Source organism: Sphaerodactylus townsendi, linkage group LG12 (genome assembly GCF_021028975.2).
Source record: "Sphaerodactylus townsendi isolate TG3544 linkage group LG12, MPM_Stown_v2.3, whole genome shotgun sequence".
In the NCBI taxonomy this organism is placed as follows: Eukaryota; Metazoa; Chordata; class Lepidosauria; order Squamata; family Sphaerodactylidae; genus Sphaerodactylus; species Sphaerodactylus townsendi.
Genome location: NC_059436.1, coordinates 27,707,889 through 27,730,705, shown reverse-complemented (window position 1 = coordinate 27,730,705; position 22,817 = coordinate 27,707,889). Strand labels below are relative to the sequence as shown.

At 46.6% G+C, this 22,817-nt stretch overlaps 1 protein-coding gene across 1 annotated transcript in view; it reads right to left on the bottom strand.

Moving 5' to 3' along the window:
• Nucleotides 1-425: 425 nt before the first annotated feature.
• The window catches only part of FAM178B (family with sequence similarity 178 member B), a 171,383-nt gene continuing 148,991 nt past the window's right edge, over nt 426-22,817 (bottom strand). Inside the window, exons 13-15 of the mRNA XM_048512116.1 lie at nt 9,010-9,087; nt 6,611-6,777; nt 426-784 (exon numbers count right to left, since the gene is read on the bottom strand). Of these exons, the coding sequence (XP_048368073.1) occupies nt 730-784; nt 6,611-6,777; nt 9,010-9,087 (300 nt within the window). The 3' untranslated portion in view covers nt 426-729. The remainder of the gene's footprint in view (nt 785-6,610; nt 6,778-9,009; nt 9,088-22,817) is intronic.

Sequence of the window (22,817 nt, the reverse complement as noted above, 5' to 3'; positions counted from 1 at the left end):
TGGAACTGCCTTATAACACACCAAACTATTAGTCCTTCTAATATGCTATTGCCTTCTGAGGGAGGCACTAGCTCAGATTTTCTTTTCCAGCCTGGCTACCGGAGCTCCTTATATCTGGAGATGATGGAGAATGAATCTGGACCTCTCAACAGACATGTGTGCTGTTACCACTGTACCCTGCAGAGCAAGTCCCCTGGGTTCCTCTGCTGATCTTTTCTACAGGCTCCCCTCTGTTGTTAATTCTATTCTGAAGGCAACTTCCATTGTCTGCAGATTCTTTTCCTCATCTGTCCTGTAACGAACAAGAAACCGGCATGTTTCTGAAAGAGACCTTTTGCTGCCCTTGATGTGGGCCCATCTCCATGCAGTAGAGCACTTACTATTACAACCTCAGGGAACAGCCAGGAAGAGAGAAATAAAATCCATTAAAAATGACATTTATTTTGGCCTCCTCTGTACAGGGCGGGGTGGATATCCCTTCCCGGAGCTTTCTGCTTTGCCAGCACACTTCTTAAAGGCGCGAGAGTGTCTAAACAAATAGCAAAGGTAGGCCGGCTAAGCTTTTGCGGGTACTTTGCTCCTTTTAAAAAAAAATCAAAAGATTACAAACCCGGCTGTTAAAATGCCTCTGCTCGGGATGAAGTTTTCAGGCTGGGGAGGACTGAGCGGCAATTGCTCCCCCTCCCACACCTCAGCCCTGCCCTGCCTTGCTGAACTTCTTGCTGCTGCTTAGAGAAGTGCTGATTCCCTGGGAAGAGTCCCATCAGATGTTTTAACTCTCGCCCTAGGAGGAGAGAAGAGCGCAAATATAAACATTTAAGAGGAGATCTTGCAGCAGACGCTTTCTGGGGCGGAGGAGGCAGCAGAAAGACGCGCCTTGCAGGCAGAATTGGCCTTGGCCTCTTTGAGCGTGCCCATTTAGAACCACCTGCTCCCCCATCTGCAGCCAGGGCCCTTCTTCAGATAAGCAGATAGGAAGTCAGGATTGGGCAACAACCCAAAACACATACATAGTACCTTTTCCTCCCTGCTGAGCAATCACAGCTTATTCTTACACAGGACTTCTTGTCAGGGCAGAGCTCCGACCACAGTCTGAGCCCTCAGACGTCTCTTGTTAGAGATTAAACACTGTCTCCTCTCTTGCATGACCCTCTTAGAATATTCTCAGATTCTGAGGCTGGTACAACTACCAAACTGTATACCAACATTCCAGAGCTTTTGCCAGAGGGGGAACTGCGCCTGGGGCATGCATACACCCTGCGTCCCTGCCACGCCCCCGCACCAGCGCGCACCCAGTGCATTGCGTGCACCACTGCTCCCTTGGAGCTACGCCACTGGTGGGCAGTGACTTGGCAGAACTGATGAGTTTGAATTTGTTTCTTTACTTCCTCTCTTCCTCTGCAGTTGGGACTCAAAGTGGCTTGGAACATCATTGCCTCCTCTATCTTCTCACAACAACCCTGTGAGCTAGGCCAGGCTGAGAGTTTGTGACAGGCCCCAGGTCACTCAGTGAGATTCCATGGTAGAAATGGGGATTTGAACTAGGGTCAACCCAGGTCCTAGTCTGCCACTCTGCACACTATTTACTACACCTCACGGGCTCTTAGGCAGGAGGATGCCACAGAGACACAGCAGGGGTCAGAAGTTGATCTCGGAAGTAGTGTCAAAGGCTTCCATGGTCGGAATCATCTGGCTGTTGTGGATTTTCCAGGCTGTGTGGCCGTGATTTGGTAGTTTTTGCTCCTAATATTTCACCCGCATCTATGGGTGGCATCTTCAGAGGCATGTCACATCGATATGCCTCTGCCAGCCACAGATGTGGGTGAAACATGAGGAGCAAAAACTACCAAATCACGGCCACACAGCCTGGAAAATCCACAACAGCACAGTTGGCCTCAGATGCTCACAGCAAGTCCAAGCAGTGGAGGTCGGAAGAGAAGATTTTCTATCCTGATGTGCTAGTCTCTCTGGGGGACAAGCTCTGGTGCCTGGCCAGTGATCGAAGGACAAGGCCGGTAAGGTTTTGCATGTAGGTGTATCCCCCCATCAGGTGTTTCTGTCCCTGGCACCAAAATATCCTGACCTATAACTTTTTGCAGGAGATTCCAGCCAGCATGTATTACGGTGTTTCAGCAATGGGCATGGGATGAAACAAGGATGATGTGGCATAACAGAACTGTGCCAACATCCCTTCTGCTAACTGCACAGACAAATTTCTCCATCTCTAGGTATTGTGATTATCCTGGCATATAAAGGTAGGCATGGGACCAACAAAGATTGTACCCACCGATGCCTTGCAAGGAGAAGGCTGCCAAGGGCAGCTTTGCAAAGGCTTATTTTACCTACACACTCAGCAAAACTTGGGCCGGGGGCGGGGGGGGCGACTGGGAGTGAAACGACAACCTCCTTTGGACTGTGTGTTTTGGCTTCATTCTCGCTCACCTGCAAAGAAATGGAATCTGCAGCTGAAGGTTCCAAAAAGAGGTGGCCAATGCTAGCGACTAAAGGGCTCTTCCGTGTCAGGAATGGATTTGGAACACAGCCGGTGCCTTTGTGGGTGGTCAGGCAGGTACCCAAAGAAGATCCTGGACACCAGAGTGATAACCCTTCCTCTCCACCCACATGGACAACCAAGTCAGTCCATGGCATTCAGGAATCCAGGAGGTGGATCCAAACCGCACACATCCCTCACTAATTACAGAAAAGCACAATTCAAGAGGCGAGCTTCTTTTTTTTTTTTGCACAAGCCTCGTTGGAACAGAAAAGTGCTGCGCGCGGCCATTGCTGAAACGTAGGCAGTCAGCTTCTTGCCACAAAGTCTGGCCTTTTCTGACTCTCTCTTACTTATAAAACTCTGTGTAAAACCATTCATATTCATGGGGCTGTATTAAAACAAGCCGATTTGTCCCTGTCCCTTTCCCACCAAGCCGAAAACCAAACAAGTGTCCACTCCAATGTGCTGTCCTGCGCTCCCTCCTCCCTGCAGCTCTCTCCCCCTTGCAGCATCTCCCAGTGGCTGTCAAATCAAACTCTTTCCAGCCTTGGCTGATCAGATTAAAAGAGCAGAGCCACCAGATCAGGAAGTGAGGACAAGTTGTTAAACTCCAAGCTACTGATTAACTGGGCAATAATAGCTCCAAACCCCCTCACTTTGAATTGCAGTAATGAACCTCATTTCCTGTCTCTCTCTGCCCCCACCCCAAAAAACCTGGCTATGGCTTCAGGCAGTAGCAGGAAGGAATGGAGGCAGAGTAAGCTCCTGGGGGGGTGAGTCACTGCTTGAATAATGGAGGTGGTGCTTCTGTTTTCCATCAAGTTTGTATAAAAGGATGTTTCACTTCAGACCAGGTTGTAAATCAGGCAGCGGAGTGGGTGGGAGTAGCAGGCTTCTCCTGGAGTGCACCCTGAGGTTAGGGACGGCTTCCTGGATCCTACTGCTAAGCAGCACCTGAGTTCTCTGATTGGTAAGCATGTTCAGAAGTTCCCTTCACTGAAGGGGCTTATCTCCAGCCAGGCCCTTCCCTGCAAATCTCAGCCACTAAATCTACTTAGCCTGCTCTGCCTACATAGGACCTTTTTCTGACTAGAGAAGTACTAATTAACACTTTGTCCCCCATGAAGTGAGCATAGTTTTTTTGTTGTTGCACAGATGTTATGCAGTTCCTGTTCAATGCAAAGGGGATCGCACCTCCATGGATGGAATCTGTCCATCTTTCTTTGTGACCTTTTAGTGGCACTTCAGACACCACCAGGGGAGGAGGCAGCTGCTTCAATGCCCCTTGGGGCTTGCTGCATCCCCCTGCCTCATCCCATTTCTCTCACTGTCCTTCCTTCTTTCCTAAAAGCCTGTTCATTGGGACTGGGATGTACATCACTCTGTCCCCCTGCCCTGTTCTAGACCTCATGCAACTTATCCATGAAGAACACATTGAGCTGCTTTGTACTATCTGATCCATATATAAATGGAGTTTGTAACCTTCTGCATACCACACAGATGCTATACCACTGAGTTAGGGCCTCTCCGCTATGGAGAGACCTATGCTATATGTGATGATGGAGAGCTATGATCTCTCAAACAAACTGTGGCGGATTCCGCATGGGCCAAAAACAGCGGTGTGAAAACAGTGTGAAAATGGTGTAAATCCTTTTACACCATTTAAAACCCTTTTACACCATTTTCACACCACTGTTTTTGGCCCATGTGGAATCAGCCTGTAATATATCTGCAAAAAGTAATGGGGGGGTGGGTGGGTGGAGAAGGGAATTAGGAGGAGAGATCAACAGCAAGTGCAGCACTGTGGAAGGAGGTGGGTTAACTCCTTCCCCATCTCCTGCATTGTTTTTAAAATTGAAAATGGCCTCCTCGGGCTGCTTTTAGGGAAATAAAAGGGAGGGAAATAAAAGTTAGACACAATACAGGAACCTGTCATTTAAGGCTGAGGGCTTTCTGCCTGCACAAATGATGGGGAGGGGATGGGTGGGAATAGCCTTCCCTCTCAGAAGCCCTGTCCCAGTCCATATTCCTTTCTTCCACTGATGCGTTTTGCAACTAAACTAAAGGTTTGTGTGTGGGGGATCCAGTCAAAGATCTGCAATATCCCATTTACTTTGGCTCCCAAGCAATGATGGTTCTAAAGCTAAAAGGTCCTGTGCAATAAGCATGCACAACAGAAGCGCAAATCCCTTTGTTTTTGTTTTTAAAATGGATGAGGATTTAACCTGTGTTGATTAACGCTGCTAGTGTTCTAATGATTTATGAAAAGATAATAACAGCAGATTTCAAACACTGCTTGTGCACACGCACACACAAATATGTCCTGTTCCAAGCAGCTTTTAAACCCTGCTGGGAAGCTGGCTCCACCCTATTACTTCAATCTACTTGGCTCCTTTGCTGGGACTTGAAATGGCGCTCTGGACCCATGGAAAGGCTGCTCTTTCCCAGCCAGGCCTCCAGGTCCCAGGAACAGTTATGCTGGGAGTCCATGGAAACAGTGCTGCCATCACCTGCCCCTTCTAGAGCCCCTCTGGCACTAGAAGTGATTGGGAGAGGACAGGAATAGCAAAACTCTCTGGCCTTTCTTTTAGTTCCCCTTCCTTGCCCTGTTTCTTAAACTGTTAATGGATGGCACTAAAAATTCTAGTGCATGAGTCACGAATTGGTTTCTCCTTGCCACTGAGTACAAATGCAGCCTTCTTTACTGGCCCACAGCACAGAAAGCAACCAGCCAGGCCCAGTCCTGGCATACCTGATCCATTTTTCCATTCATTCCCGCCTGCTGCTAGGGGTGGATGTCATGCCACAAGCAGCGATGAGTGTCTAATGTGTGATTAGCTACAGACAGCTGGAAACAGATCCACAGCTGCCAGGGTCTCCCTCACCCACTCCCTGGGCTGCCTCATGATATTTTTTAATGCCTGAGGAGGAATGGCCAGATGGCAGCCTCCATGCTAATTAACATGCAGCACAAGTCCACCAAGAAGACCTCCTGTGCCAGCTTCACTGACATGAACAGGAGCTGCTCCTGGTGGAGTCAAACTGCTCTTTCCTAAACTCTTCGTGGCACACGATACTTCCCTGAGCTTGATTCACGACAGCATTTTCTTTGAGCGACTAGTCAGGGTTGGACTACGCATTGAAACTTACACATACCGACGAAGGGAGAGTGTTTTTGGATTTATATTCCGCCTTTCTCTCCTGTAAGGAGACTCAAGGTGGCTTCCAAGCGCCTTCCCTCCCCCCTCTCACAACAGACCTTGTGAGGTAAGTGGGGCTGAGAGAGTTCGGAGAGAACTGTGGCTAGGCCAAGGTTGCCCAGCAGGCTTCATGTGGGGAAGCAAGGAAACAAATCCAGTTCACCAGATAAGAGTCCATCTGCTCTTAACCATTACACCAGGCTGGCTCAAGCATACTCAAATTTCCACAGCAGAGCCAACAGCAGTTCCCAGAGCCATTTCAGGTGTGGAAAATAGAACAGGAGAAGGTTCCATCCTGCGTGCCACCAGCCCAATCTAAATTGGATCTGCCCATACCTGGAAAGGAAGTTCTGCGCACTGAGCTCCCACAGTACATATGGTCAACAGGGCCAGGGTGGGAGACATGGAGACTTTGTAACATGTACTGAGGCCTCCAGAGTTATGAGTAGTTGATGATACATCAGAATCAAATCAGGTGAGATGCCAACAAAATTCCATGTTTGGGACTCTCAAATGTTGTTTTTATTCTCTTCTAGACAGCAGCTGCCTGCTGGTCTTATTCATACTGGGACTGCGATAACTGTAGAGGGAAAGGAGTTTTTCGCCTTTTCCTGCTGCACAGTTTTTCCAAATTGAAGGCACCACTGAGGCAAAAATATAGGAATCATACAAAGTGCCTCCATATTCACTGCAATGGAGCAAGCAGCAGCTTTGAAGGGCCATTTCAGATCAAGACAATGATGCAGAAGGAAAGGCTAAGTGTCTCTCTTTCTATCTGGATCTGAATTGGTCTTCTGTGCCTTAAATTTAAAAGGGGAAAACACATTGAGAACTTTTCAGCACAGGACTCCCAGCATGTTGTCTGACTTTCACTCCCCAGGTTAAATGGCAGGGAATTCCCTTTTTGGATGGTTACCTGCAGGGCGTTACCTGGAGCCAGTTCGCAGACAGCAGTTCCTGCCATTTGACGTACGTCTGGGCCACCAGGTTCTTGAGTTCAGTTCGATATATGAGGCAGGGGTCTTCTCGGATGTTGGCATCAATGTGCTGCTGCAGCTGGATGCAGAGGTGCTGAAGTGGTCCCTATTGGGTGATGGAAAGTGTATGGGGTCAAGAGAGTTAAAAAGCAAAGGGTGACGGAGGCAGCAGCTGAAGGCAGCAGAGACTGCTCCTTTCCCATGAAGCTCAAGTAGACAGCAAGACTTAATGAGCCAGCTAACAACATTCTGTACCAAGGATGATCCATGCAACTGTCACCTCCAATTTGGACTACTGTAACACACTCCATGCAATGCAGGGCTACCCTTGAGACTGCTCCAGAAACTCCAGCTGGTCCAAAATGTGGCGGGGCGGGTCCTTACAGAGACCCAGTGGAGAGGGCATATTCAAACAGTGCTCCTCCAGCTGTGCTGACTCCAGGTGAAATACTGAATCAGGTTCAAGGTTTTTGTTTTAACCTGTAAAGACCTAAGCAGTTTGGGACTGTCATATCAGCAGGATCACCTCTCCTGAAATCACCCTTGAAGAAAGCTTCACTCAGCTGGAAACAACCGACTTGTGGTCCCTGGCCCAAAGACCACCCAGCTGTCCTTGACCAAAGCCAGGGCTTCTTGAGTTCTGGCCTTGGCCTGGTGGAACTTTCTATCAAGTGAGACCTGGGGCCTGAGGGATCTGAGATGTTCTGCCAGACCTACAGCTGAGGACAGCATCTGCTCTCATTTACCGTATATACTCATGTATAAGTCGAATTTTTCAGCACATTTTTAATGCTGAAAAAGCTCCCCTCGACTTATATGCGGGTCATTAAAATTTTGTGTGTGTTTTTACTTTGTCGGCCAGCAGGGGGCACAGTTTTTATGCTAGCAACACCACATTTGCAGGGTACCCTCAGAAGACACTCCTAATGATACCAGCCAAGTTTGGTAAATTTTGGTTCAGGGGGTCCAAAGTTATGGACCCCCAAAGGAGGTGCCCCCATTCCCCATTGTTTTCAATGGGAGCTATTAGTAGATGGGGCTACCCTTTTGAGGGTCCATAACTTTGGACCCTCTGAACCAAACGTCACCAAACTTGGCTGATCTCATCAGGAGAATCTCTTTATGATACCAGCCAGGTTTGGTGAAGTTTGGGTCAGGGGATCCAAAGTTATTGGTCCCCAAAAGGGTGCCCCATCCCCCATTGTTTACAATGGAAGCTAATAGTAGATTTTCCATTTCTGATAATATCCCTCTTAAAATCTAAGTTGAGTTACATTTGGACATACAGATGATGATGAGGAATCCAGTTTTGAAGGATTTTAACTCTTGTGTTTTAGCTTGGTTGCTGATTGAGCTACGGTTTTTGTACTTTTAAAGTTATTGTTGATACCATATTGTTCTTGTTGACCCTCTTTTCCATTTACAGAGCCAGTTTACTGTTTTTCTTTGAAATAAATATTCAAAAACATTTAACCTACTGATGCCTCAATTGATGTAATTTTATTGGTATCTATTTTTATTTTTGAAATTTACCAGCAGCTGCTGCTGCATTTCCCACCCTCAACTTATATGCAAGTCAATAAGTTTTCCCAGCTTTTTGTGGTACAATTAGGTACCTCGACTTATATGCGGGTCGACTTATACACGAGTATATACGGTAGCTGGCTTCCCTTCCTTTCTCTCTTTTCCTTCCTTCCTTCCTTTCCCTTTTACTTTCCCCTCTCACTTTCACTTTTATTGTTGAATTCCTATTCCCTGTTTCCATCACTCCTTATCAATGGGTTAGTTGTTCTCACCGTTCTTCTCTGACTGGCCTCCCCATTTGATGTGTGTTAGGGCACCAATGTGTTTTTATCTAACGAGAGCTTTGATTATTTTACATGAAAACTGAAATGGGTGGACCCAGTTGTAAGCCGCCCTGATACTGACTTGGCTGGGAAAGGATGGGGGGGAAATCAAATGAACACAGAAATAAATAAAAAGTAAGGAGGATCATCAAGCTACTGCTACTCAGGGTGCCTCTGAGCTTTCCATTCTTAACTGCCAACTGGAGATCCACAAGTGAGTTTTACACTTTGGCACCACCCCAGTGAGAACTTTCTCCCTTCTCTGTGTCCTACCAGTGGAGCCTGGCTCCAGCATAGCTGAGAAGTTGGAATTTACGCTGCCCACAAAGCTGGAGTGCAGCCAGCTGCCTCCACCACCAGGCTAAATGTCATGTACAGTGCAATAAGTGTCTTTTGTTCTAGCAAAGAGTCTGTTCTTTTAATCTGGACAGAGTGCAGCCTCCTTTTACCAAACCAATTCCCTACTGTCCTCCCTCTGGATCCTGACTCACCTGCTTGCTCCAAGGCACAGCCTGGGTTCCCACAACCACACTGGCCAATGTCAGAAGGCTATAGCAGAGGTAGCAGGCCTGTAGGACAGAGGAAAGTTGGTAATTCAGACATCATTAGAGTGGGAGCTGATCCATAGAAAATAGACCCCAGAGCAAACACTACTGGATCACTCTGCCTCCCCCTGTCAACTTCACATGGAGGTCTGGGGCTGCATGCTGTCCAATGCTAAGCTCAGCTTGGCTGTGTTCAGCTTTAAAGTGCAGGCTTCGAGCGTGCAGTTTAAAGCTCAACCTAGCCAGGAAGAGCTCAGTGTCAGAGCGAGCAGTTTCTCTGCCCAACTCCAGTTTCATCCTGCTGGCTCTGCTCCCACCCCCCAAGCCTTACCTCCAAAGGTCAGGTTGATCTTGGGGGCAGAGCCAGCAATATAAAGCTAGAGCTGAGCAGAGTGACTGCTCAGTTTGATGTTGAGCTCAGCCTGGCTAGATCTAGCGCAAAGCCTGCAGTTTAAAGTTTCACCCAGCCAGTCTGAGCTCAGTATTTAAAAAGCATGCCAGGCCCCAAAACTCCACGTGGAGTCTCGGGCAGGGCGCAGTTTCCCAGTGCCCACTGGGAGGGTATGGGGCATAAGCTGCCCTCCCCCCTCAAAGGGTGGTGCCCAGGGCATGTGCCCCGCCTTGCCCCACCATAGATAGGCCTCTGCTTTGGAGACTCGGTTGTAGATTTCACAACCGATTCTCTGCTCTTTCTGGCTACTCTTCTTCCACCATAGAGTGCTAAAGGTCTCATTTGTTTTTAACAGGGCTTGCTCAAGATAATCTCCTGATAGATTGTGTTTCATGGATCTGATCTGCCTTTGTCTCGCTCCATCACTCCAAACCCACTTCTAAAGTAACAGCATGCAGTTGCAAAGAGTCCCAAAATCTCCAATTAAGAGGCGGTCATTGCAACAACAATGACACCAAAGCCATCTGCCTGGTAATGCTTCATATCAGGACCTGTTTCACTGGGAAGAGTCAACAGGACATGAGGATTTGGGCTGACTGTGCTCCTCTACCAAAAACAAAAAACCCTTCACACAATCTCAGTTCCATTCAGTTCACAATCAGTTTTGTGCTGCTGGTGGCGGGGAAAATAGATCACGATCCATTCAAACCCTTAGCAGCTGCCAGGCGAGTCAATTTTGCAGCTGACTCTTGCCAGCCTCCACTCTTTTTCTAAACCAAAATCCAAAGTATGGAGCAAAAGAGCAGGATCACAGTCCCTTGTTCCTGAACACCAGTACCTGCCCAGCACAATCTCTCTGGCCCTGGAAAGGTCTCTAGTTCCACAGTTTGTATGACCATATCAGGCTTACAGTCCCTTGTGCAAGACAGTCTTTTCATCTACATAGATGCCATAGTTCTGCAAACAATAGCGTGCACACACATGTCAGCCACTCCCAAGTTTGAAAAGCTGTTACTGTAGGATGATGGAGAAGAGGTTGAGTCTTAGGGGCTGAGTTCTTGTGTAAGCACCAAACTTATCCACTCATACAAGAACTGACAAATGGCAGATGGCAATGAAAGATTCCTTAATACCTGCAAGGAATGGAGAATTGTGAGCCTGCCCAGTGGTTCACAAACCCATACAGAATTTCCCAATAATCAAAGCTTTTAATATTATAGAAATAGGAGTTCCCAGCCCTTATGGGTACAGAGGAGTAAAAGCATGAAGGCAATAAATGCCTGGTGAAATCTCGAGAGCTGAGGGCTGACTAGGATATCCATGACTATCGGCTCATCCCTTTACCTGGCAGAAACAAAACACATTATGCAAAACAGAAAAAGGCAAGGCGATGTTATTATTCCCATATTGCAAATCCAAATGTGTGTGTGTGTGTGTGTGTTTGTCTGACGTAGAGAGATAACCTAAGGCAACCTTGTGAGTTCCTGATGGCCAGGGCAAGATTTCGTGGCACACATGCTTACTCCCCGCATTCAAAATTGTGACATGAGATTATTCTCAGTATCTTTCGGTAGAGGTGTTTTAATTATTGTGCTTTTTATTTTTTGCAAGCTGTCTTGGGAACAATGTAAAACCAGAAAGATTTGATTTTTAGAAATAAAATAAATTACAAATCGACCGTGGTTCTTTAATGGACCGTGGTTCTTTAATGAGGCTCTTCACACAGTGCACGCAAGAACGTGCGTAGCAGAGGTTTCAATAAAGTTCACCGAGGAAAGAAAAGGTAAATATAATAATTGAGCATATAATGAGCAAAGATTGCATGCATGTTCCAAAGGAGTGATGCTCGGCAACAGTGAATACATGTGGCAGACAATAAAAACAACTTGTGCAATAAGGAGAAAAACACATTCTTCCAGGCCACACATCAAAGATTGTCACTTGCTTAACAGGTGATATGAGGGCTAAGGGCCCAACTACATATCACACTGAGTCCTTGCTAGGTTCTGGAGATCAGACATGCTGCAGGTTCCATACTCAGAATTCAACTCCCAGGTACACACGAACTAATTGGGCCTGTAGAGCTAGGGCAGGGGTCTGCAACCTGCAGCTCTCCAGCTGTTTATGGACTACAAATCCCATCAGCCCCTGCCAGCATGGCCAGTCCATGAACATCTGGAGAGCCACAGGTTGCTGAGCTAGGGTCATCTCCCAGAATTACAAATTATCTCCATATAATAGATACCAGTTCGCCTGGAGAAAATCGCTGCTTTGGAGGATAGTGTGGCATTACACCTTGCTGAAGTCCCTCCCCATCACAAACTCTCTGCTGTATGTATGTCCTGTGACCTTCATGGCTGAGTGGGCCTCTGAACTATGGTTTCTTCAGTCCCAGCTTAACATTCTAACTACTACACCACTCTGACTGTTTTTCCCTGACATTATAGAATGGGAAGTCTTGTTCAGCCTTGGTCTGCAACCATTTTTCAGGAGCAGGGGTAGTGGACCAGTACCTTGAGCTCCCCCACCCCATAAAATGATCTGCCAAGCAGCTTTATTGTCGCACACACCCTTTTCCTTCTAGCCTGGTAAATATACCCACCCAAGGAGGGTGCGTTCATGTAACATATCTCAGTGCAATTGATTTGATCCAGAGGACCTCCAGTTGCCTGGTTAATACAGTCCCTTATCACTTGAACATGGCAGAAAGAAAAATCATGTTATAAACCTAATAAATGGGGTATAAATCCTTTTCTAGTACTTTCTCCCTGGAGTGATGTTGGCATGTTTCAAAGTCAAGATCCAGTTCATGATCCCTGGTTCTCTATTTGCAAAAGATCTGCCTTAGTTTAATGGTAGATGTTGATTAGCTGTTGGGGAATTCAGTCAGGGAATTACCAGCAATATGTGTCAGAGGGAGGGAGGAAGAATTCCCGCACCTGAAGTAGGATAAAGTTGTGCTCAGTCTGGCCCCACGTCTCTCTCTCTCCCTCTCTCTCCATCAAAGAGCTTCACCTTGCATAAAACTGGGGAGTCAGCTCTTTTTTGAAGAGCCAGGTGCTGTTTGTCCCATTCTTGTTAAGTCCCTGGAAGGTTTAGTCTGCGCCAAGGATCTTTCTTCCATACAGCAACGCAACATCCAACAGAGTAGTGGGAATTGTTGCATGCTGTCTCGCACAAGCTTAGTGGTGGAGGTCAGCAGGTAAAGAGGTTTTCAGGTAAGCTGTTTGTTGTGTGGATGCTGGCAAATTACATTAAGAGATTTCAGGACAAACAGGCTTAAGCTTAGGAGCGTGTATGTGGGAGAAACCCTCTGTCATCCCACCAGTTTTAAAGTGTCGAGGTGAGTTAGCGCCTCTCTCTTTTCTGATACATCTTGCCAACTGGTACTAGCAGAACGTGCAACATGCTAGTTTTCTTCTTTTAAAATATCAATATATACGTTTATTCATCATCTGTCCCAATCCCTGCATTGCTGAAGAGGGAAGCCAATTTTGAAGCAACTTCCCTCTCTGGCAACACAGATGCTTGTATTGGAAATACCACAAAAATATCTACCCTGCTTTAGCTTTTTGTAGGTTGTTTTTTTCTTCTTCTTTTGTTATTTTTATAGCAATCTTGCTAACCGCTGAAAGCACACTATGGACCAGAATTTGCTCGGGCAGCTTTGGAAGAGAAACACAAATTACTCTTGCCCTTTCAAGGTCAGCTAAGAAGAAATGGAACGGCGAAAGTTTAGGATATCAGTTTTTGAAGGCATGTTTCGAAAATTCTTTACTGGAAGAAAAGACACTGGCGGGAGGAACAATTGTACTGCATCAGCGGAAAATGCTGTGTCCCTACCTTTATCTACCTGGAGCCGGAGAACAAATAAAAAAGACGAGAGTGACTCTGAACATGTACACAGCTTCCACATACACACTCCTAAGCTTAAGCCTGTTTGTCCTGCAATCATCCACTGAGTAACTACAGATCATTTATAAATCTGGGAACGGGGGGTTAAACACCAAATTGACAGTGGTGTACAGGAAAACCTGAACACCAGCACTTCTTTCTGCAGAAGTTAACTCTTGTGCCCCTGAATTGTTTACAACTCCTTATGAAGCGCATCCTTTAAAAACATCACTCGAACTGCCATGCTGTTTTGCAGAATATAATTAAACCAATGTGAGTCACAGTGATGAGGTTGATCCTTAAGGCTGCTGATCCCATGGAGTTGTGCCTTCTCCCCTTGTCACATCCTACTCCACCTCCACAGTCAGTAAGGGAGCAGGTCAGGGGTTGCTGGCCTGAGCTGACACCTTCCAGGATGCTAAAGAAGGAAGCCAGTCCAAGTAAGGGAAGTGGAAGCCATGGGAGGAGAAAACATGGGGAGGCAGTGGTGGGATCCAAACATTTTAATAACAGGTTCCGATGGTGGTGGGATTCAAACAGTGGCGCCGCACACACCTCCAGTCCCTATTGGGCAGGGAGGTTGCTTTAGAAACCCCTTCTCGGCACTCAGAAAAAATTAGTAACCACTTCTAGAGAAGTGGTGAGAACTGGTTGGATCCCACCTCTGTGGGTAGGCAACTGTTCAGAGAAAGGAATAGGCTCGGCCAGACCTCTGAGGGGCCATTCGAGACATTACGAAGGAATGCCAGAGTTTCCAACCATCTTTTGCGACACAAATATTGGGGCTAGAGAGGCGTTTGCAAGGGAGAAGTGGTCATTGGGAAGAGACTCTTAGTCCACTCCAAACTGTCTAATATTCAGGAGAGAGGGAGCTCAGCATGGATGTGATGTCATACAGTCCACCCTCCAAAGTTGATGTTGCCTGAAGGCAACTCAATCTCTACTGTCTGGAGATCAGTTGTTAATCTGTGAGAACTCCAGGCACGACCTCGTAGTAATTTTACTGGGGAGGGGCTGCAGCTCATTGGTAGAGCATCTGCTTGGGACACAGGAGCACCTGATCCTTGGACTCTCCAATTAAAAGAATCAGATCATCATTATGTGAAAGATCTTCACCTGAAACTTTGGTAAGCCGCTGCCAGTTTGAGTAGAGTGAGGTGTCAAACTCGTGGCCCTTCAGATGTTATGGACTACAGTTCCCAGCATCCCCTGCCAGCGTCATGCTGGCAGGGTAGTCCATAACATCTGGGGGGCAGCGAGTTTGACACCACTTGCCTCCGTAGACAAATGTTCCAATTCTCCAACTTCATGTGACTTCAACAAGCTGAACTCCATAACCAAAAGTAAACCCAGTTGGGAGAATTTGTGGGGAAATGTCAGCTAACAGAGGAAGGATTAAATATCTCTCCTACTGATCCCTTCTGCAAGTGCCCTTTCCCTGCATTACACGTTATCTCTGGAGCTGCAAACATACATTTGTTGAGATAACGTTTAGTTTGTATCTTGGATTCCCTCTTATTAGGAAAAGTTTGCCTAAAGTAGACTGTGAAAAGGAAGGAGGCAGCCGTAATATAAATCCAGAAGACCCTCTAAGTTCTTTCATAGCTAGCTGGTAGACAAACAGAGAAGACACCTTTATTCCAAGAAACTCGTGAGTGAATTTGGTCGTATTCAGCAAGATCCATTTTGTGAGCTTCCAAATTCTAACATTCTCATATTGCTTTCTTAGTGTACTCTTTGTTACTCCCTTTAATTGTTTAAATGTTTTAACTCTGCACATTTTTCTATTTTTGAGCTGTGGATCAAATACCCAAACAAAGAACAAAATGGCTAAACAGGCAAACCTGGAATCTCCTGCACTTTTTCCCAAAATAGTTAAAACACCCTCAGGGATGGGGAAATGTAGACTCCAGCAGCACTTACTCCATTTTGTCAATCTCAATTTATGCTATAATGGAAACATAAATAAATCTATAGCTGTTTCAATGAGGGAACAGCAGATCCAAGGTAGGGCAAAAAACTTGCAATAAGAAAATAGCGTACAAAAGAAAAAGTCCCTCACTTTCCCATTAGTAATTTCCTGCCAAGCTATCCTTTCCCCAGACAAGGAAGGTCTCCCAGAGACATAGGTAGGCTTGGCCTTAAACCACGAAGTAGGAAGTGATCAAGTTTACCTCCTGCTGATTCAGCAGTTAAAAAACAAACAGAAAACAAGTCAGCCAGTGAAAGCAGTTGGCCAGGAAGAGGAACAGAACTCTTCAGAGAAGTGGCTTTGACTTGCAGCAGGAAATTCCCAACTATCTTTTACAAAACAAGGCCAGGTTCTTCAAGCCCTCAAAAGTGACAAGTTGTGTCACCCACAATACAGAGAGAAATTCCTCCACCTAGGTTAAGCATCAACCACCAACATCTCCGCAAAAAAAACCTCAGCCTGCAAGAAGCCTCTAGCACTGAAGTCCCAATACACCAGGGCTCCCGACAAACCAAAGCCTAACCCCTTTATCAGGGGTCTCTTTCCTTCATAGAACATTTTACCCTATCCCAGTTTCTCTCTTTACACCCCAGAGAGGATTTCCAAGCTTGCTCTGCTTTCAAAGCCATGGCGCATGCCAGACACTTCCCCCTCTTCTCATGCATAATGTTCACATAGCCACACGCGATTAAGAAACGTGAAGTGCAATTATTTGAAGGATAATTAATTAGGCAGCTGAGGATAAAAGGGGGAGGTTGGGGAGGGTTATTTTTAATTGCCCATACTGAGAGATCCGCAATATAATAGATTTTGGAATGCAGTCTGTTTTCTTCCTGGTTTTGTTGAGTGGAGAGAAAATGCTAATAACTGTGTATCTTTTTCCCCCCTCCTCCTTTTTTTCTAATTCTATACTTTTCCCTGTTGCCTTGCAGCCAAGAATCTGAGCAATTAAAATAGCTCTAATTAAGCATGAAAGAAAATATAAAGCCAAGGCAAATTAAAGTAATGAGATGGATAGTTGGGTTGGGAGTAGAGAAAGGGAGGAGATTTCAGTATCGTTCTGAAAACTCTCAGCGTGAGATGGGGGTCCCATTGCTCTGGAAGCCGAATGGTTACAGAATAGACTTACCTTACTAACTCTACACATTTCTGGCATCTAGCCTAGAACACACCATCCTGACAATCTCAGTTTTCTGGGTTTTTATTTTTAATTAAAAGGAGATCACAATCCAGAGAATGGCATGATGAAAGCAATAGGCGTTGTGGGTCCAGGGTTGCTGACTGTTCAACCTGTCACTGAAGCTGCGCATTTAGCAGAAGGTAGATGTGTCAATGCCAGCAAGTGAACAAATCTATCCCCTTTCAACCCACAGCTTCAACTTCCAATTTGTGAACAGAAAGTGGCTATTAAAGGCACAGAAGTACCCCAAACCAGTCCCCCGCCCCCCTCTGGAGCACTGACAACCTTGAGTGAGAAAGTTTTAAAAGCAGGTTTATGACACAGAGTTGTAACGTTTTACAGGCCCTGTTCTAAGTTTTTAAAAGCAGGCCAGCCCACAAATAATGCATGTAAAATTTCTCCTAATACAGAGTGGTGGGAAAAGATTCACCTGCTAAATTGCAAGGCTCTAAACCAGGGGTGTCCAACTCTGGCGCCCCAGATGTTCATGGACTACGATTCCCATCAGTCTCAATTGGCCATGCTGGCAGGGGCTGATGGGAATCGTAGCCCATTAACATCTGGGGTGCCAGAGTTGGACACCCCTGCTCTAAACTCTATGAAAAATATAGGTGCAGGTTCAATTTTTTTAAAAACCCACAACCAATCCTAGATTTGATCCTGAAAGTAGTCACAGAATGCTGTTGACGTTGTTTGGAATAAAAATGAGCAGAAGCAAGTCCTTTTTGCACACTAGAAGTGCCAACTCCAGAGGCGTAGCAAGGGGGGAAAGTGCCCGGTGTACCAGTGCGTCCTCCGCCCCTGTCCCGCCCCAGAACGCCCCAGCCCTGGAATGCCCCTGCCACACCCCAGAACTCCCTCGCCACACCCCCACAGGGGCACACACCGGGTGCGTCACACACACCCCCGCCCTCTTGGAGCTATCCCTCTGTCCAGCTCTTTTATGAGACCTTCTCTCCTGCATTTAACATCAGCTTCAACCTCAGAAATTAGCTAGTGATAAGCTTGATTCCACACAATAAATGGCTTTGTGGCCCAGAAAAAAACAACACAAACCAAAACCGCTGACCTGACTTGCTCTTGTGTCTTTAATCACAGCTTCATCTACAAATATCAGCACATGAGACTCTTCACCGCATAAACAGGGCCACCTGCCTGCTTCCGCAGATCAAACCACGACTGAAGGCACAGCTACCAGTTGAGAGACTGACAACCACAGAAGCAGAGCCCTGCTTTGATCTGCACAAAGTAGTGACCCCTTTCACTACTTCTAAAAAAAATGGGGGTGGGGGAATAAACTCTGTGCCCTTAACAGTAGTTTGACTGGCTAATTATGCTTCACTTCGAGTGCTTCTTGACCTCCACACCCCCTCCCCTTTACTGCTTTTGTAACTATAGAGACATCCACATTGCTGCGATACTGAGATCTGCTCCTTGTGAATTTGACTTAAAAAACAGCAAAAAATATGGGAGAGGGGGGAGCAAAAATGGCAGTGGCAGGGGCTGGGGAAGGGCAGAAATCCACACCTTCCATGCTTTACGCTTTCCCAAACCTGCGTTGGATATGATCACCCAGGTAAAACCCAGGAGGCTGGTGGAAGCATGATGATTTGATCCAGTTACTTGTGGCTAAGTTTTTGGAAAACATTTTAAATACCAATATTTAAATGTCTAAATGTAAATAATCTGCAATCTTTTATGCCATTAAAGGTTAAACGTAATCCAGTCACTAGATCTAAATATGCGGTGGGGGTGGACTCAGAGCAAAAGCTCTGCGTGGAAGCAACCTGAGTGGTCATGATCATGATAAAGCTATGCTAGCTCTTGCAGATGAAGCTGCCCTCCAGGGCACAGGAGTAGGCCAGGCCTTTTTTGTGGTCTGTCAACAACCTCAATTATTGTGGAGGTCTGCTGGAGTCACACATTGCAGTAGATACAGGAGACACTGCCTGCCTGGTTTAATGAGGACCCCACAGAAGGATGCTGTGCAGACTGACTGCAGGCTGGCCGGCTGGCCCTGGACTACACTTGTACCACGTGCAGAGGCTTCCTTTCTCTTTCTAGTTTAAGTAACGTTCTAGTTCGCACTTCTCAGTTGCAAAGATAAGTCTGAAAATATGAACAGCAACTGAAAAAAATAACATTGCTGAGGGTTTCTTGCGTGGGAAGGGCATTGTGTTTCTCTCTGTGCGAGTTTTCACTTTGTAATTTTGGGTTTATTTCAAGGTTTGTCACACCTTTTTTTAAACTGCCGAGGGACAACATTCCCAGAATAAGCACAGAGAAATCCAGCCAGCTTTTCCACTAGACGGTCATTGGTTGTTTTCCTTTTGCTGACATCCCAGTCCTTTTTCTGCTTCTTTCCCCAGCGTAGAGGAAAAGTCTGGATTCAGTTTTCAGAGGAAAAGCCAGAAGCTAAAACTTGGATCCTGCTTTTCTGCGTAGGGCGCAGGTCCCGGGTTAAATGCAGGCAGAACTGGGCAAGCTCTGCCACATTACTGAGGGCGGCAGGAGTGAGGGCATGGCCTCGGCTGGGCCTGCCCCGTCCTGTCTGATGCTTGGCAGTGTCTCTCTCATCCTCTTACTGGAGGGATTAGGGGTTGTTTCTGTCGAACTGTGGTGAGGTCAGAGCTGAGGGAAATGGGTCAGAGGCAGCATGTTGTGTGAAGGCAAGTAGAAAGCAGAGGAGATGGAGGGAGGGAGGGGTGCAGCTTTTTAAGTGCTGCTGCACAGTGACAGGAGAAGCTGCACCTTCCAAAAGCCCCTCTTCTAGCACAAGGAGCAGGGCAGTCATATCAGTCGGTTGGAGTGTAAACAAAAAATAACTCTGTAGTAGCATCTTAAAGACTGGGGAGGGCAGAGGTTTGTATACACGAAGCTGCCTTATACGGAGTCAGACCACTTGTCTACCAAGGTTGGTGGTTTACTCTGACTGGGGGTGGCTTTTCAAGGTCCCAGGAGGTATTTCACTTCACCTACTACCATATCCCTGTAACCTGCCAATTGCTGACTCTTGACAGCATGCACTTAACCCTTGTACATCTGTCAAGCGTCCTGTTGTGTGAGACTTGATGCCTCCTTATCAATAGAGGCTCAAGTCACACATGTTGCTCACCTGGCTTTTTACCACCTTCACCCGGTGAGACAGTTGGCACTCTACCTGTCCCAAATGGACCTTGCAACCAACGATCACCTCTCGGCTAGATTACTGCAGCTTGTAGGCTACCCTCGGCCTTGCTCCAGAAACTCCAGCTGGTGCCAAATGCAGCAGTGTGGGTCCTCACCAGTAGTGGGCACTCATTCAACTGGTGCTTCACCAGCTGCATTGGCTTTGGATAGTGTGCCAAAACAAGTTCAAGGTTCTGGTACTTACTTTTAAGGTCTTAAATGGTCTGGGGTCATCGTATCTACAGGACCTCCTCTTCCTGTACATCCCCTGAAGGGCACTGCATTTGGAAAACAACAATCTGCTGGTGATCTCTGTCCTGAAAGATGTCCCTGCTAGCTTCGGCCAGGGTCAGGGGGGAATGCTCTGTCAAGTGAGACCCAGGCCCTGTGGGATCTGATGCAATTCCACTGTAAGATGGAGCTGTTCCGCCAGACATATGGTTGAGGCAGCAATGGTTTTTCCATCTAAATGACCCACCCCCCTCCTCTCTTTTACCATCTTTCTTCTCCTCCCTCTTCAGTTTTTCTGATTTCCAGTTTTGAACTTTGCTTTGGGTTGTTGTATTTTGACAATATGGAAGTAAGGAGTTTTATAGTATTTATGTGAAATTTTAGTCGCCATTTGAGTGTGATTTTAACCTTGATCTTATTGTGTGCATTAACGTTTTGGAAGTTGCCCTGAATGGCCTGTGCTAGTTTTCTTTGTTTGATTTTACATTTTTAAATGTGTTTGACTATTTGTTGTTGTTGTTGTTGTTGTTGTTGTTAATGAAATTTAATAGACCGCCCTTCCCCTGAAGGGCTCACTCTATGATGTTTATACACAGTTTTATCAGGCGTTGGAAACCGCCCTGAGCCTGAAAAAGGAAGAGTGGTATACAAATCTAAGAAATAAGTAAACAGTAATAACAGTAGGATGCCAGGGATTCAACCTGGAACTTTCTGCAAGCAAAGTAGACTCTCTCTCTCTCTCTCTCTCTCTCTCTCTCACACACACACACACACACACACGCACGCACGCACGCGTGCGCGCGCGCACACACACACACACACAGCTGCCCTTCTGAGAAACATGCTAAGTTTTCATTAGTTAGACCCAATCAGATCTGCTGGTTGAAGGTGTCATAAGATTCATTTTTGCTCTCCTGGTCCAAGGACACTTAAAACCATCAGCAAAAAACTGCCTGTATGTTCTAAACGTTTGCCAGACTCTGCTCAGAGTTGCAGGTGATTCAAGCAGCAAGCCAGGGATTAGGGTTGCCTTTTTCAGGGAGAGATTTTGTGCCTTGCACTTCTTGCCATGATTTAAGAAACTCAGCAGCAGTTGTGCAAATGCAGCAACGGGAAAACCTCACTGGCTGAATTTTTGTCTGTGACGCCACTGTCATGAAGGAACCGAATGCTCTGATCCCACCAACCACCTCCCCGTCTTAAATCTGGCAGTCCTACCTGCGTACCCAAGCATCTCTGGGAACACAGCCACACTCCAGAATAAAAAAATCTGCAAGCTCTGATGACTTAAACTTCTAAACATCCTCTTGCTCTTAGGCGGCTGACAGCTGGCCTAGTTAGACGCTCCTTTTTTGCTTTTACTCAGCTGTGAAAATTCAGAAGGGAAAATCCCCACTTTTCCTCACAGCTGAACAAGGAAAAGAAAATGCAGCCATGCATCAAAAAGCGGGAACTGAGTCATGCCGGTGCCCTGTCCTTCCCTGGTCCTTCCCTCCTCCCTCACCAGTCTTGGCAGCCTCCTCCTGGAAGGAGGTGAAGGGGCTGGAGCACATCCACAGCGGAACCAGATGTTCAAGTTGACCTTGCAGGCTGGAGCCAGCTCCCAGCTGTTTTCATTGCCTCCAGCTATAAGGTTACAAACAACACAAGGCATCATTTGAAGGTGATCCAGCCAGCCCCACACGATAATCCCACCAGGCCACATGAAAGCCCAGACTTCCCTAAGGGTGGGGGAGGTTCACAGCAGGGAGAGGCACAAATCCTAGCAAGAATGAGGTTGTAAGTGAGGACGGAGGGCACACTGCAACCCCCACATGCTTGCAAAATCCTGATGTGGCCCTAAGGGGGCAAAGGTTCAAATCCTGGCTCCACTACGGAGTTCTTTCAATGGGAACCACCTACTCCCTTTATTCTCGGTTTTTTAGTTCTAAAATGGGAATGCTAATAGTGTATACCACAGGTGGTCTTGTGAATGGAGACCAGCTGATGGGTCTATGTGGGGATTTGCTTCCGTGATACACACGTGCACCCTCATTTTGCTAACCTGAGGTTAGAAATCCTATCTTAAATCCTATCTCTAAAAAAAAAAACAGGTTTTGCAGGCTTTTGAAGCAATACAAAAAAACCCTGAGTTGCTTGTTTACCAGAATAGTAAGAGTGTATATACAATGGATTCCCGCTTAGACACAACTAAATGGAAAAGCAGCCTTGGAGGCTACCCAGAGGAGTGGAAGAGCAAAAGGGGGGGGGGACCCTTTATCTTCTCACCATTTGTCTTCTCTAAATCAGCCCCGGTCCCAGCTGCTTTCCTGCCTGTGGATGAAAAAAAAACCCTAACTCCTGAAATCTTATTCCCAATTGGGCGAATTGGGGTGGTGACTTTGAGCAAACGGGAAAAAGCATGCCATCTGCAGTAGCTTGCTAGACTGGAATCTGGGGGCCCTGGTGTAGCACTCAAGTGCAACCCCCCCCCCCCCATTCCATCAGGGCTGACAAAAATCCTGAAAGAAAGAAAGAAAGAAAGAAAGAAAGAAAGAAAGAAAGAAAGAAAGAAAGAAAGAAAGAAAGAAAGAAAGAAAGAAAGAAAGAAAGAAAGAAAGAAAGGAAGAAAGAAAGAAAGAAAGAAAGGAAGGAAGGAAGGAGACTGTGTGAATCCATCTGCTTTGCTCACCATCTTTCTGCCTATATCACCCCCACCCCCAGCCAAGGTCAGATAACAGCAAGAGTTGCTTCTTTGAGGCCCACCAGACAGCCTTTGGTGTCACCTTGAGGTGGCTCTTTAATCTCAGGGCTGTCTGCCCTGCAGGGAAAGAGGAATCAAAGCAACGTGCTCAAAATTCAGGTCAATATGCGTTCCTGTCACAACCAGTCCTTGAATTTTTTCCCCGGAGACATGTTCACTTGCCGAAAGCACCCAG